We start from the raw sequence: 16287 nt of genomic DNA on the forward strand, positions 1-16287 counted from the left end.
ACTGTCACTGTGGTTTTTCTCTTGAAAAAGATGAGCCGGGTACATCCGGTAACACCCATCATTCTCTCTCCCCTCCTATTAGCAGCATAACTAATTACCCCGGATATAATAATTAATAAAATAATTAATTTCCCGGACCTCTCCAAGCCCGCAGCTCGGCTCGGGGTAGCGCCGGGACTCGAACCCGCGGCGCAGCCTCCGCGGGGAGGGGGCGGAGCTTCTGCCCAAGCGGGGGCGGGGCGAGGCGTGACGTCAGAGCGAGGGCGCCGGTGGGTGCGGGGGGGGGCGGCGAGTAACGGGCGGGAGGGTGGGGGGGAAAAGGTCCCTGAGGTGCGGAGGTGCGGGGAGGGACCCTGAGGTGCGGAGAGGGTCCTTGGGATGCGGGGAGGGTCCCTGGGGTGCGGTGCCTGTCCCTGTGGGGGAAGGCCGGGGCGGCCGGCTGAAGGGGGAGGTCCCGCTCTGGTGGTACCTCAGGGCCCTCCTGAGGCCTGTGGGAGGCCGCGGGGCCTTCCCCGCAGCTCTGCCGGTTCTGAGCGGGTTGTGTTTGCCATCCCTGCAGGGTTGCCAGGTCGGCAGCAGGCTCGGCGGGTGCTTAAATCAGAGGCAGGCTCAATGGTGAACGTTACAGCCATAGGTGGTTACCAGCGCCCACCAGCGCCCGGTAGCACCCTGGCCCTCAGTCCCCTATGAATCCATCAGTGCCGCGTTCTGCCTCGGCCCAGGTAACAAAGGAAAGTGCAGCTAAACATCAGCACTCTGTTTTTAACCACCCCTGGTTTCAGTCAGGACCACGAGGAACTTATTTGGAGTGTTCCCTGTTCACGAGACAAAAATTATTCCAACCTACCTTAGAATCTCGAGTTTATTCTCCAGAATTTGTCGCTTCCTTACCTTGCAACGTTCTGTGTGTTGCCTTTTATAGGATCTTAGCCCGGACTTGGAGGACAGCACCATTCAGAAACAGAGGAGAGAACTCCAGCTGTTGATTGCAGAACTCAAAGACCGGGACAAGGAACTTGATGACATGGTTGCTGTCCACCAGAGACAGCTCCTTGCCTGGGAGGATGATCGGCAGAAGATCCTGACTTTAGCAGAACGATGCAACTTATTAAGCAGTAAGTTATGTGTATGAGGGATAAGATTCTGGTCTTCTAGCAGATTCAGGTGCTGAGACCCCTCAGTAATAGTTCTGCATTGTCTAAGGAACCATTTCTTACCCCTCAGCCTTAACATTTGTCTTTTTTCTGAGATCAAAACTTCTGCAATGGTACTAAAGTGATCTGCTCTGAAGGGGGCATGATAATCAGATAGCTCTTCCTCATTTGAATATGTAAATTGCTTCCTTGGACTCTTAAAAAACATAAAACCTGATGAAATAGGTGTGGGGGAAGAGAGGAAAATAGCAACATACTGGTGTAGTGAAGAGCCTTGTGCCCTGGGGTTCTCTTGCACAGCTCTGACATCATCCACAGCCACCCAGCTTGTCACCTGGCAGCTCTGAACAGCCTTGTGCAGAGGTCACCACTGAGTTCATGTTCCAGCTGACCTGGATAGCTCAGGATCCTGCCTCAGGTTATGGAACATGAGCATCCATTTCAGAACTGCATGGTGTAAAAATACTGGATTAAATTATTTCTGAGATTAAAAAAAAAATACTGCTTTGCAGTATCTGAGCTGTTTCCTCACAGATATCTTCTTGTCTTCTTTTCAGATGAGCTGAACAAGAGAAATGAAGTTATAAAATCACAGAACAAGAGGTTAAAGTTCTTAGAATCTCAGCAGAATAAGGCAACACTTGAAAAGACAAAAGAGAAGTTTAAAGAGCTGTCTCAAAAAGTGACAGATGCAACTGTTCTCTGTCAGGCTCTGGAGGTAGGAGTTGAGCAACAGTCTGGTTTTGCAGTCTCTGCATGCCAGTGGCATTTGTGAGTTTCATCAGTGAACAAATACTCCATACCAAGGCTTCTGAGCTGCATTTGCCTTTTAGTGCAGTAATTTTAGGTGAAGATGTAGCTCTGATTTGTTGAAGGGAAAAAAAAAATTCCTAGGTTAGGATTTGGAGTTTGCTCTTTGCTTGATTTTGGTGACACTGCTCAGGCCCAACTTGAACTGTGATTCCTCAGGCCAGCACTGGCTCTTGGTGAGGAACTTCCAGAGAGTTTTATTTGCAGCTTTGGTGACTGAGATGAACTGTGACATTCTGCAGCTGCTTTATGGATATGGAAATCACTGGCACGCAAGGTTTTGTTTTTATTTTAAAAGTGATTTGGCAACTCTGTGTTTATGGGGATAATTTCCCCCCTGTCTGTAATATTCAGTCCTTTCATCTGTCTAATTGTCTTCCCTCAAGACATGCAGGATACTGAGACCTTTCATTGCAAGCAAGTCTGGTTGCAACAAGCTGGGGAACAACTTTTCCTCCTGTCTTTTCTCCAGATCCTCACAGCTTGCTCAGAATCCCACATTGCTGTTCCTGATCTTTAAATTTGTGCACGTGTTTACTGGAAAAATAATAACTGAATACTGAAACAGTAGCTGACACTCCCATTTCTGTTCACCAGGAGAAAAACCAAAGTCTCCACTGCTCAGTTTTGGAATTGTCTGCTAAAACAGGCCAGCTGCAAGCAAGAGAGCAGGAGCTTCTTACTATGCTTAAGCTGAAGGTAACATCTGTCATCTCCTCAGGCACTAAGTGTGGTCAAACTGCAGAGCAGTTACTGGTGGCTGTACCACAGGGCTTTAGTCACCATTTTTCTCACTGCTGTTTGATTCTTAGGCTTGTTTGGGAAGGGGAAAGTGGTCAACAAACAATAAACTGGTTTATTTTCATAAGCAAGCTTGTTTCTTGGCTTTGATTTTTTTGGATTTTTCCTCAAGAGCTCAGAAAGTGATGTGTGAAGTAGCTCTGAGTACTGCAGGAAGATGAGCTGTTGTTTTGTCTGATAGATGAGGATAAAACAATAACCCAAAATACATTCTATTTCATATTTCAGGACGGGGTTTTGCTTGAAGCAACTGATCACATTACTGAGTTTACATCTAAATTCAAAAAGCTGGCAGATGCATTGGTTGCAGCAAAGATGGAGGAATTCAGTCTCAGCAAAGAAAAGCAAAACCTCAAGCTGAGACTGAAAGAACTGACCCTTGAAACAAATAAGCTGAAAGGTAAATGTTTAAGCTGGGCACCTCATTCAGTGCAGACCAGCAGGATTCCTTTTCATTCTGGGAAATACTACATTTTGTTTTAAAGATGACCTCTCTGAAAAGATGAAGGAAAATAATAAGCAGCAGGAAGAAATCACTCACCTCAGACAAGAAAATGACCACTTGAGGAATGAGCTCACACTTCATGGTAAGTGGGGACAGTTGGCTTTTCATGCCTCAGCTTTCAGCAGCTCAGAGGCTTCTAGGCATCAGTTCACTGTTTTCTGTGAAGGAGGCAGCTTCTTACCAACCTTTCCTGCAGTTTCATAAATGCCTCTGTGCATCACTGTTCTGTGGAAGCACTGTCTGGGGTGTAAGGACAGTTTATAATACCCTGTAAAAGCACAGAGTTCATCAGCATGCTTACACAGAGAGAGAGGAAGGAATAAAAGGCTCAGAGGATTCTCTCTTGGAAGTTTTTGAGACTTCCAGGTCTCCTGTGGTATTTGTACAAGAAGTGGGGGTAAATATCTGACTAGAAATGGTGACCTACTGAAAAGAAGCCACGTGCAGAACCTGCAGTGTAAGCTCTGTGAAATTACCAGAAATAAAGAAAGATGAGGCAGCCAAAGATCTCCTCTGCTGTGAGACAGTTTACTTGCCTGTCACTTTTTATGTGTTTTTATTTTTACCTTTGCCAAATATTAATCCCATGTTTTGCTATTGTAGAAACAACAGTAATGGGTAGTAATTCCCAGCACTTCCCTGTACAGGGCATGAATTGGAATTAAAATGAAAAAATAAAATAAACCATGAAGCAGAGTGTTGCTGATAGTAAAATAAAGCCCAGGTGCTGGTGAGAAGTCCAAGGAAAACACTTGGTCTGCTTGGTTGTGGTGTGAATTTGATCTTTTTATTTGGAGGAGAAACAGATCCTGTTGCTGTTAGGAGAATGCTTGTGTTTTGCTTGGGTCCCCTTCCTACTGCTGCAGCCATACCTGTTAAAAACGTCCTTATTTTGTATCTGGTCACTTAAAATAATGAATGTCTGTGTTTTGCAACAGTTGAGGGAGCAAAAAGGAAGGATCAGCTGCTGCAGTCTGCCAAGTCTAAACAAGCACGGATGGACACAGAACTGTCAAGTTTGAGACAGGTACAACCCTCACTGTCTGTAAGAAAAAGCAAAAATCAACTTTGCCTTTTCTGCCTTGCTGGGATCCCTGTAGAATGTGGATTTTTATTTACTGTTAAAATGGAACATCCCTGTAGAATGCTGATGTTTTTTTTTTTTTTTTTTTAAATGGAACATCCCTGTAGAATGTTGATTTTTATTTTTTGTTCAAATTAACACCCCATGATACAAATCCTTGCATTTACCCATGCTGTTGCCCTGCTTGACTCCAGGTTTTGGTTTATGAACACATTTTAAGAATGGTTTTGGAAGATGAGCAACATGCTGGTACCTGATGACAGTGTTGCTGCACTCCAGACTTTCACAAATGCACATTCCTGTCTTTGAACAGATCTGTGTAAAACAGCAGAGAGACTTGGAATTTCTTCATGTCAATTTGGAGAGCTCTCAGGAATTAAGGCAAGAGAAGGAAAAGCTGGCACATGAAACAAGGTAATTATTTATTTTTTTTTTCTTTTGGTAGTTTTCTCTCTGAGTTCTCTGAGACAGAATTCACTGTTCAGCCACAACTAACATCCTAAAAGAGATGTGTGCTGAGTCAAGATGGCTTTGCTGGACTCAACCACAAATATTAAGTGAAGTTTTCAGATATTTTCTTTAATTTTCCCAGGAGGCCCCCTCAGTATCAGCCACAGAACACAGCGTTGTCTGCACCCGGGTGGGTAACAAACGAATAGTCTGGTGGTGGAGGTCTTCATCTGGCTTGCTACCCCTTTTGTTTGTTTAAAAATCAAAGTTTATTTTGCTTTCTGATTAGGAAGTTGGTACACACCCTGGAGGCTGAGACAGAATCACCACAGTGTCTAAAACATGAGGGAACTCTGAGTTTGGAAAGTGACAGCCAAGTCTGGGCAGACTCGTGTTGGGTTTTGGCCGGACACAGCTGCCTGTTGGCGTATGAACTACAGCAGAACTGTGGCTACAGCCCCTGGTTAAGGCACAGCTTTAACCTTGAGTACTGTTGTGCATGCTCTTTCTCTGCAGGGTTGCTGACTGTTTTCTTTGTCATGCCATTTTAGCATAGGTTTGACATTCTCTGCCCCTGAAAGTAACAGCGAGACAGACACGGTTAGGACTGAGGGAAGCCACGGGATGTGCGAGGAGTGTGGAAATGCCCAGGTTCCAAAAAGTAGGGTAAAACCCAGCTCTGAGGTGTGTGAAGTAGATAATAGACTGTTACCCAATGCATCATACTTGGAGGAAGCTACCTTGGAATACTTCAACGTGTGTCAAAAAGTTGTGAAAGTCTTGGCTGTCCTTACGGAAGAAGAAGAAAAGCAGGATGTTGCATCAAGCTCTGATGAGCTAGGCTGCAAAGTATTTTGTGAGGCAAACAGCACGAGGCCATTAGAAAACAGAGAAATTTCTGAGGATGGAGTGGAAAGCAGAACCCAACAAAGCTTTGACTCATCTTTACCTGAATGTGAGTGTTGCCTTAACGTCAGTTCTCGTGTAGATTTGCAAAGTGCTTTGATCCAGAGCACCATCACATCTGCCAAAACTGCTAATGAAAATAAAAGCTGGGAAGAGAGAACTAGTATTCTGTTTAGTCAAAAAATCAGAGAGACTCCTGCTGCAGTTCACAAATCTGATTCTGATTCCTGTAATAATAACTCCACCATAAAAAATGGTGCCCAGTCGAAGCCAGTATCAGAACTGGAATGGTTGAGGATTTTCAAACCCACTAAAGGAGATGGAAGTACCCAGCATGGAAAAGATTGCAGCTGTCTCAAGACTGCACAAGAGATGAAATGTGCCAACTCAAAAAGGTTATGTGCTTGTTACATTTAACAAATAGATAGGTACAAGCTGGAGCTATGTAGAAGTGTGGGTGTACAAGTGCTCAATAATTTGTGTTATCTCAGGTGATGTTTGAAGTAACTTGATATTGATGTTTGAAGCTCTTTGAAAATTAGTCTACCAGTTTGAAAAGTAGTAAAATTAAAATGAGTTAAAATAGCTCTAAGGTATCATCATCCTATTTTTAGGCATTTCTGGGTTTTGCATCTCATATCCCTGAGAGCTACATGGGTAGGAGAAGCTCCAATACCCCACCACTTGCCAAATAAACTATTGCAGATCTTAAAACATTTAATGATTTTTTGAAAAGCTTAAAAATGGCTTGTAAATCTGGTAGGTAAAATATATTCTGACCAGAGTTGGACTTCTACAGTGATGTCTCTGTGACAAACCTAGATTTTGTGAGGTGCTTTAGTGACTGCCTTATTTCTGTTGAGAAATCTCACAGTGGCTGGGCAAGAATGTAGGACACAGCTCTTCAGCTCAGGCTGCTCTCCTCTCTCAGGGCAAGAAAATGAGATGGCAAGATTTAAAAGGCAGCAATCTCTCCACTCTCCAGAGCATCTTTGTTGGTGGGACTCTATCCCTGTGTTTGTGTTGGGGGAGGAAAGAGGCCATGTGGTTGGGGATGAGCAGAATGAGGTGTTGGGAAGTGTTGGAAAAACACTTGGATGTTTTAGTGGTATTGGAAGGTGTCTGAGAGAAAAGTGTTAGAAGTGGTTTTATGCCCAAGAAAGGGCACTCAGAGCTGTGATTTGTTATTTTAGTTCCTCTGCTCCCTTTCAAAAAATGGACTGACTTACCAGCTCCATCTTAGAAGGATTTCTGAAGTTTTAGACAGATTTCCTAGCTTTAGACAGAGAAGGAGGAGTAGCTTTTGACAAGCACAGTCAATGAGCAGCTGTTTAAACCTGCTAAGGCTTTTAGCCAGCAAGTCTGCCCATCAGCCAGACAAATTAATGTTACAGAGTGGAAATTTCTGATGGAGGGATGCTTTCATTCTGCCTTGCTTTTAAAAACATGACAGAAATGGTCACTGCAGTGTGACAGACCTGTTCAGCAGCAAGGTGAATGGGCAGCCATTGACAAAGAATGCTGTTCTGGCACATTCCCACACAGCTGAGCTGAGCTCTGTGTGGACTCTCTCGAGTTTCCACTGCCCATAAATCATTAAACAAACTCCATTCCCCTTCCATCTGCCCTGACCTTCCTTATCTACTCCTCCACCAGCACAAATGACACACAAACATCCCTCCAAATCTCTTTTGAGGCTGAATCATGAAAACTGCTTTCACTTTTTGGCTTGTCCTGAAGGTTTTTTTAAGGGAGAAGGAACAAATTGAAGCCAGGCCATGCAGATAGAGCAGATACCCTTCAGGAAGGCTGCTCTGCCCATGTGGAATTTGCTGCTGGGCTATCAGGTTTTCCTGATGCCCACATTTGGTCCTGGGAGCCCTGCTAATTGGGGATGGAGCAACTGGGTGCAAATTCCAGGCAGCTGGCTCTCCGGCCTCAGCTCACTCTGCTTTGTCACTGAATAAATTCTCACCCCATAAATGGGAGGAAGGCAGCAACATTGCAGCCCTCAGTGCAGGCTTCTGTTAAGACATTAATGACAGAGACCAAACACAACATTCCTTCTGGGACTTGAATCTGGATCCTCCAGTTTCCCCTTGCTGGCTTCATAGTGCTGATGATGTATTTTGTGTGGTGGGAAGGGTGCTGGCACTTCCCTGGCAGCCCAGCAAATATTTTGGACGTGAGTTCTTGAGTTCTGGAACAGGCAACAAGAAGGTTATTAAGACAGTCAGACACCTTATCCAAGTGCAGGAGTGTGGTTGTGAAATACCATCCTGCAGGAAGCATTTCCCTGTGCTCTGCCTTAGTGACTTCATTTATGTTGGACCAACATTTGCTGGCTTTGGGTGCTTACCTCCATTCTGGAGCATCAGCAGTTGCTTGTTCAGTCAGCTCCTGCTGGACCAAACCCCTTCCTTGAGCCATCTCAAAATCAAACCTGTTTTTCCCCCTCTCTCCCAACCTTTTTATCCTTCAAACCTGGCTGTGCCCATGGCATTTCCTCTCATCCTGTTTTCAGGCTGTTTCAGCTTGTTCCCTCACCTCTCTCCAGAGCCTTTTCTTGTCAGAAGCTCACAAACATGAGCTTCTTAAAAAAAAAAGAAGCTTCTCTCTTAGAAAAAGCCTTTTGTATCCCTGTGCTTTACAAGAGAAGTGAAATGAGACACAGCAGACACCTCCGAGCTGGCATCTCTCAAGAGGGTTTTTTCTTAGATTGAATGTCATTTAAAAATAAACCTTTTTTGTAACAGTCTTGCCAGGTGTGGAATGTCTTGTTCCACCAAAATAAGTATCCAAATAACATTTAATGAAATGCTGTAAACTTGGAGCTAGTATTTTCTTTAAAGTGTGCATATTTTTATGGTTTTTTACCTGATACAGTCAGGTGCATCTGTTTTGTCCAGAAGTGTGATGAGTAGAGAAATATATTTTTGGGAGGAGATGTTCATACAATGTGTACAAGGTGGAAATTAGCAGTAAAAATGAAACTCAGTGGATAGCCTGAAACTGCTGGGAGAATCCAGGCCAGGGCTTTGTACAAGGCCCAGCCAGCACTGAGGGCTGTGTGAAAACACAGGGGACAGGTGATCCCAGGGCAAGAGGGCTCAGCTAGGGTGATTGAAATGGATTTTAATTAGTTCCAGTCTTAATTTCTGATTAATCTGTGCTGAGTGAGGCTTTGCTGCATTTTGATAAAATTGTGGTTTAAGGAATTGAAATGGTGAATTATTTTCTCTGGAGCAGACTAGAATAAAATGAGTTTTTAGTGTAGGAAAGGTATAAAAGTTCAATCCTTTGCCATGTATGCCAAGAGTTAAAGACAAGCTGGGAATGGCTGTGAGTCAGTGTTTGGGCAGCAGTGATGTGCAGGGTATGATTTGCTGTTCTGTCAATTAAATTGCTTTTCAGATATTCCTAAATGCACTCAGATACACCCAGGGCTAAATTAATATTGTATTTTGCTTTAAAACCTAGGGGAAGGTGTATGCCAGGAGATTGTATGAATTGACTCCACACTGAAATGGTAGCCAGGCAGCTGAGTTTGGGGTTTAATCAGTTTTTGCCTGGAAAGCACTTTACTGGTTGCTGCTGCATTTCAAAATAAATAAAATAAAGCCCATTTGGGAAAGCTTTCCTGGGATCTCTGGAGTGAGATGATGACTTTAAAAGACTCTGAAAGTCCCTTGAAAAATACCCCTGCAAATATTAAATTTAATTAAAAACAGAAAGAGGAGTGGGCTATGAGAGAGAGAAGGAGTAGTACCAGGGCACTGGAGGTATTTATTGCCATTTGTGTGCTCTCTGCAAGGTTAAACAGATACTCAGGCACGTGGTAATGGAGCTGTTCTTGAAACTGTTTGAATGTCAAAATGTTATCCCCAGAGGATGAAATTGATCTAATGAAGCTGTTAAACATGGGAACCACTCTGAGGAACAGAGAAGTCTCACATGCTGCATGGTTTTCTTGGCTCAGGGCCCATTACTATTTATGTTGTCCCATGATTTTCCTTTGAAAGTTTGCAAAGGATGGTGACACTGTTTTGTGGCAATGGCTTCCTTTTTTTTTTTTTTTTTTTTAACAGTGAAGAAAACGTGGATCTGGATTCTTTTCACTTGGATTCTCCCTGTTTGACAGCTACCCAGAGTAGAGACAGGCTTCAAAGATGTGAGAAGTTCTCTGTTGAAGACTCCCCTTTGAAGATCAGTGACCTTTCAGCAACCAAGCCAGAAAATAGATCCTGCAGTGCTACTGTGGACCAAGTCAGTATTTTAATGCAGAATCTGCTTAAATAATTTAAGGGCAACTTTGACTGATAGCAGCAAAGAAAATGTTTGCCCACATGGAAAAACTAGGGACTTGAATGATGAGACAGCAGGCTTGAAACAAAGGTGGTAAAATAGGTTTTCAGATTAATTCCTTGTTGTCTCAGTGTTCTTGGGCAGCATAAGTGAGTTACAGAACAAAAAGCTTTTGAAATGAAAGACTTTGGGATAATGGATGCTGGTTGATACATGTTAATTCCAGTAAAGCAGAATATCTGCTTACACTGGGACACAGTTAGTAGAAGCTACTGGGTATGGTTTCTTTCCTGCTCTGCCTTGTTTTCTCTCTTTCTCGTGGCTTTGTTCACTCCCCTTCCTCTCTGCTGTTGTGTGTGCTACATGCATGTGAAACCCCATTAACCAGGCAGGAGCTCTGCTCATGAGAAACACCAGCATTTAGACAGAGTCTGGAGCAGTCTTACAGGTAATATTTTGAACTGAGACGTTTCAGGAGGAAAGTAACAATCCGTGAGGTGTTCAAATCCCTTGACATATTCCCAAAAGATGATTTGATAACTTTGCCTCACTTTCTGTCTCCCCCAGGACACCAATTCCCCTGTAAGGCAGCTGCAGCAGGCGTTGGCTGAGTCTCGACAGATGGTTGCTGATCTGGAGCTTAGCACTCTCCTCCACTACAGCCCAAACAGCAGCAGCATTAATATGGTATATTCCTCCCCTCTGACTACATTTAGGTGGCTGGGAAGGGTGAATGTGAACATCCTTTCCTTTCTGCTTGACTTGTGCTACCACCTTATCAGCAATGTCCTCCTCACACTTTGCTATGGGGAAAAATTCCTGCATGCCTTAGCAGGAAGCACTTGAATTTTTGTGTTTTTTTGTTTGTTTATACTGTTCTTTATGGCTCCTCAAGGGCATGACAGGATTTGACTTTTGCATGTGTCTAAACAAATGGAAGGAAGAAGTAATTTTGGAGCAAGCTGGAGGAGATCTAGAAAAAGGCAAACACAAGTTTGACTTAGAACTGGTTGATTGTGCTGGGGGTATTTGTGGAAAGGAGGGCAGTATAGGAGGTAGGTGATCCATGGAATAGTTTTATAGATTAATTTAAAGCAGAGTCTCAGCTTAAATCTCTCCAGTGGGTTTTGTGGGGCTTTTTGTAGTTTCAGTTCCTCCATTTCAGGGTCAGAGAACATACTCAATGGTCAGAAAATAACCTGTGTGTAACCATCACGGAGATTTATTTGATGAGCATGAACACTGATAGAGAGTTTCTGTTGGGTATGTGGGCAAGAGGAGTAATTGGAGAAGGGGGCACTTGTTTGTTTTCATAAACATCATGAGGAATTTCTGCCCTGACCACTCATCATTGGAAATGTGTACATTTCTGCTGATATTTCTCACAAAGGGAGAATTTAGGCTTTTGGTTTTCAAGCAGACTCCTAATGAGAAGTCTGTGCTGAAACCTCAGCTTTTCCCTGAAAGGTTTTAATTCTTTTTAAAAATGTTGATGAACTTGACCAGAACAATGTAACTAAAAGTGACAGACAAAGCAGTTTTGATAACATTCAGAACCATCAAACCTCAGTTGTGCTGGGGCTGGCTGGCAAAGTGTGAAGGTTGTGTGCCAGCGTTTGCATAAACTGAAAGGATATTTTTGTTCAGGAGTTCATCTGCAGGATTTCATTCAGTCTGAAAGACAGCAGCAGTGTAGTCTTTCTGCAAAGACTGTCTTGTAGGAGGGATTCCTGAAAAGCTCCCTGCAGAACAGTGGTTGCTTGTGGCTCTTGCCCAGCCCCATCAGCTGTCTGGCTCCTGCTTACTGGTTGGCGTGTCCCAGCTCGGCTAAACTGCCTGCTCTTTAGTAGCCAGCATGACTCTGCTTTATAACCTGATACTGCAGTTTTTAGCTTGGAAATTGGCTCCTCAGTCAGAATGGTTGCTTTGGGGGAGAGAAAATAAAGCAGGCTCGTGTTTACTGGTGGGGGGAGGCTCCTGAACCATCTGGAGAACTTTGATCTCCTTTCAGAGCGGTTCTGGGCAAAAACTCATCAAGTGTGTTTCAGTTAATCTATGCAAGCCAACTAATCTGTGCTTAAATCCTGGTTTACCTGAGGCTGTTTAAAACTGTGCATTAAAATACGTATCAAATATAACCCTTACTATTTAAACAGTAAAAATTTGTACATGGTGGATTCTGTGTCCTGCTTGGGGAGGGAGGAGGAGAGGGATTTAACAAGTGTATCCTTGCTGCTCACCAGTTTGAGCCTGGCAGCTCTGTCATTTTTATTATCTGAGTTCTTTGATTTCCATGTAGTGTTTTTGCATTACAATGTAGACAACAGAACCTGTGGAAACTCCTCAGAGAACCCAGTTGTCTGTTGCAGAAGAAAGTGGTCCTAAGCTTTCCCTCTTTTCTCTGTGATGCTCTGTGAGTACAAAGATTCTTTCAACTTGATTTTTAAAATTTTATGGGTATTGCTTCCCTCTTTATAAATGCATCTGCAGTAGTACAAGCTGTGGGCTTCTGAGAGCAGCCTGGCACAAGATTCTCAGTGCATTGCTCTGAATGCATTTCCAATAAAACTCTTGTGAGTACACTAATGGCAAGCAGATACTAAGGCAGCAACTGATTCCTTTAATCAAATAATTAGACTTTTCTTAGGCACATTCCTTATCCTCTGGGCAGTCAGATCTCACAGCTCCATTCCTGAGTACCTGCACGTCACTTAATTGTAGTTAAAATCCTTCTGTGTGTTACAGATAACAGGATCAAGGATGTGAACATTGTTGAGTAAGAGATTGGGAAGTGTTTTTCAGTGCCATGGCCAAGGGCTTTTTTAGCATATTGTTCCTGGGCTCAGAGCTCCAAAAGTAGATGGTATTGAATAAGAGCTGTCCCAGAATATAAAAAGCAGCCTTGCCCATAGCAGGTTGTTTTTACTTTTTGAATCAGGAAATTTCTCACTCTCTGATTATTTGTTTTACCAATGGGAATTGGATCCTTGCAACAGGGACCACGTTGTCTGGTTCTGAGGACAAAAGAGTAAGCAGATACAGTTAAAATACCAAGCTCCTTATGAAACTGAATCAGAATTAGCAACAATGGGGGGGGGGAAAATCAACAAAAAAAGAAATCTTCCAGTGCTGACACAACCCAAGCCCATGTCTGCAAGAGGAAGTGACTGCACAGCAAGCTGGAGAGTGAAGCTGTGTGGCACAGGATTTCTCATATGGATCAACCCTCTGTGCCCCTGGGGAATGGGGGTGGTTTGGAGCACACTCGTGTTCTGCTGCTTCTGCATTAAGTCTGGAGACACAAAGTCTTCTTTTGAAAGAGGTTGGGTCTGCTCAGAGCACATTAATGGGGGTGGTGCAGGAGCAGGATGCTGAGTAGCTGGAAAGCTGTCCTCAGGCTGCTGCAGTGTTTCTGTGTGGAGAGCTGCTCTTTTCCTAAAAAGAGCCCTCAGGTAAAAGGAGCTGGAGGTTTTATAGGTCGATGCCAGCACTGTGACTTGCATCCTGAAACTCCTGACATTCAGAAGTTTCAGGAGCAAATCCCCCAAATTGCTGAGCACCACGCTGAGCCAGCAGAGCACCGAGCACAGGCTGAGCCCATGGAAATGATCACATTGGCTTCAAGTGAGAAAGAGCTGTTGGAACAAAGGTGGCCACAGTTCACTCTAGATCTACAGCAAGAATTAGTGGCTGCAAGTCACTGGCTGCTGCAGAATTCTTGTTTTCTTCCTTTATTAAAAGGCACTGAATCACTGTGATCACTTAAATCCAAAGCAGCTCTGGCAGAGCTGATCTCAGGTCTAGAAATCCCTGGTGGTTTTGCAATTTCCTGTAGAGAAGTGATTGAACTGATTTGGTTGGGTTTCTTTTTTTTTTCTTTGTTGTTTTAATTGCTTTGAAATAATTTGTGAGCAGGTGCACTGATAAACATTGGCTAATTTCCTAACTAGCTGGCAGTGACTTAGCCATTTTCATCAGTCAGTTGTTTTTCCTTTAGGGAGACATTGGGTGGGGGAGAGCTGAAGAGGAAAGCAGTGAGTAAAAGGATATATTCAGGTCTGGACACAGCAGCATGTGCCACTGCTCGTAAACTGTGACTCAGTGGCTGGCCCAGGGCACAAAGATCACTCCTTTTTGCAAAACTAACCAGAGAGATTTTATTTCATAACACTCTGGTGGTGTCCCTGAGACTCTTGTTTTTCTGTGGAGTGCTTTGTTTACCTTTCTCCTCTTAATATTTTTGTTCTTACTCTGTTTGCAGTGTAAGAATATATATAGGAAATTGACAGACATGTAATTGCTTCATATATTTTAAGAGGAGATTTTCCTGTCTTTTAATACCCATCTTTAATTTTCTGCAGTGGATGAAGATGGTTCCAATATAGAATTAAATTGGAGAACTGAAGCTCATCAACTCATCAGCTACAGTGGAAAGTTACCTATTTTTTTTTTCTGTGGTCCTCTGAGTGTTTGGAAGATTTGCAAGTGGCAAAAAGATGTGACTGTGTGGGTTTATATTTTATCTTGAAATAAACCAGAGAAATATGCCAAGAATAACAAAACTATTTTTATAACTGAGAGCTCAGGTTAAATACTACCTTGGTTTTTAAGAGCCTTAAGTGTGTACTTGTTACAACACAGGAGCTATTTTTCTTACTCTTTTTTATCTTTTTTTTTTTTTTTTTAGGCTGGACTCAGAAATATTTATAGAGTATGACACAGCCAAACATTCCTTTTTTTTTTTTTTCTTTTTGTTAGTTCATTGTTTTTGTCCTGGACTTCTTGCTGCATGGAGTGAGCTGAATGATGTTTATAGGAAGCTCCCAGTTACTGTTGTAACCAGGAACTACCTCCTACTCTGTGTAAAGGGGAGAGCTGTCACCCCTGAGCTGGCTGAAATGAGGCTTCCCCACTCAGGAGCTGTTTATTCCAACAAAATCTTCTCTCAGGATCAGGTATGGGCTGTGTTAGCAGCAGCCAAGCACAACGTCACCAACTCTGTAGCATTTAAGATGGTTTTATCTTTGTGGGGAAAGACCTGGCCCATTATCACCATTTGAACTTGATTTTTAACTAAAAGATCAAACTAGCTAATAAAGGCAATACCTTTCCTCTACCTTTCTTGCTTATTTAGCACACTTATCCAACACTTTTAGTACTGAATTCCTGAAGTTCTGCAGGACACAGGACAGCAGCTGCTGAGACACGAACGGGTCACTCAGTTGTGTGGGATTTGGGAGCAGTTTGGGCCACCCGTGCCAGATCCATCCCACAGGGTGCTGGGCCAGCGTTTTTCCTGCGTGGGGGCAGCTCAGGGGTGGGAGTCTCTGGCTCTGTCCACTGCTACAGAATTAATTACACTGAAGTGCAACACTTGCACCTTGTTGACTCTTTAATATAATTTTCCGCTTTCTTTTTAATTACCTCAATGACAGCCTCTTGCCTTTGGGTACTAATGGCCTCAAAATTAGTTGACCAATTCTGGTCATAGCTGTTGGACTCCACACTCTTTCCCTCCCTGCCCACAAGTGGAAGGGAATTCCACAGAGGGAATCTCAGCTTCTCTTCAAGTTTCCAGAAGCCTTTAAAGCGCATTTATTCCTTCACCTGCAGAGAAAACTTTCCAGGCTGCATCTTCAAGATCTGCTGCTGTGGGTATGACAAATTCCCCCCAAAACAGCACCACGATGCTCACCAAGAGGCTGCCCAGCAGCTACACCATCTGTCAAACCCCAGAGAAATTGGTGCAACTCCCTAGGGTGAGCTTATGCATTCCAGTTAAACGTGTTTAGCACTGGATGAAGGCACTGGATCTCCTCATGAATTGGAAGTGCTCTGCTGATGGTTTTAAAGTCAATATGGGAAACTGAGCTCAAGCCATGCAACAAGGATCTGCAGAGCTCTTGAATTTTGTATCAGGGCTGCTCTGGATTTGTGGAATGAGAAGGGAAGTATTGGGTTAACTTATTTGGGCACTAAATGACTTACGCACCAACTGTATTATCGACCTGCTCTGAGGCTTGTATGGAAACTGAAGCAGCTTCAAACTCAGCTGCCTTATTTCTGGAAGCATTACCAATTCCCCCGGGGAGTGCCTTTGCTATTGTATTCCTGTACTGAATTATTATTAAAGAAAACAAAGCTTCTGTTCAGCTCAGGCTTGATTTTCACAGGGGTGGACGTGGTCTTTGCTGCTTGGCTTTTCTGAAGGAAGTGGGTAGTAACAAAGCTCTGAGTCCTTTACATGTGTGGTGGGTGGATTTCATAGAATC

At 43.4% G+C, this 16287-nt stretch overlaps 1 protein-coding gene across 6 annotated transcripts; it reads left to right on the forward strand.

The window, feature by feature from the left end:
• Positions 1–223: 223 nt before the first annotated feature.
• CCDC62 (coiled-coil domain containing 62) lies at positions 224–16167 on the forward strand. 6 transcript variants are annotated; one of them, XM_030460770.1, is made up of 14 exons: positions 224–269; positions 560–722; positions 923–1115; positions 1712–1872; positions 2562–2663; positions 2994–3165; positions 3251–3352; positions 4209–4297; positions 4668–4768; positions 5356–6105; positions 9799–9976; positions 10583–10702; positions 12336–12428; positions 14377–16167. In XM_030460770.1, exons 2-13 carry the CDS (start codon positions 687–689, stop codon positions 12420–12422), a joined length of 2091 nt encoding a protein of 696 aa, XP_030316630.1. In that variant the 5' UTR covers positions 224–269; positions 560–686; the 3' UTR covers positions 12423–12428; positions 14377–16167. The 6 variants fall into 6 exon arrangements, 5 of the variants coding, with proteins under 5 accessions (XP_030316630.1, XP_030316631.1, XP_030316629.1 ...); XM_030460771.1 differs by lacking the exon at positions 224–269 and adding an exon at positions 310–338; XM_030460769.1 differs by lacking the exon at positions 224–269 and adding an exon at positions 321–358.
• Positions 16168–16287: the final 120 nt, after the last annotated feature.

The sequence above is a fragment of the Calypte anna genome, chromosome 15 (genome assembly GCF_003957555.1).
Source record: "Calypte anna isolate BGI_N300 chromosome 15, bCalAnn1_v1.p, whole genome shotgun sequence".
Taxonomy (NCBI): Eukaryota; Metazoa; Chordata; class Aves; order Apodiformes; family Trochilidae; genus Calypte; species Calypte anna.

Bases quoted from the DNA above. Each gene is read 5' to 3' on its own strand.
- CCDC62 (XM_030460770.1), top strand. From the start codon at position 687: ATGAATCCATCAGTGCCGCGTTCTGCCTCGGCCCAG. The intron at 3,166-3,250 runs GTAAATGTTTAA...TTTGTTTTAAAG, and splicing joins TGAAACAAATAAGCTGAAAG to ATGACCTCTCTGAAAAGATG. The intron at 6,106-9,798 runs GTTATGTGCTTG...TTTTTTTAACAG, and splicing joins AAATGTGCCAACTCAAAAAG to TGAAGAAAACGTGGATCTGG.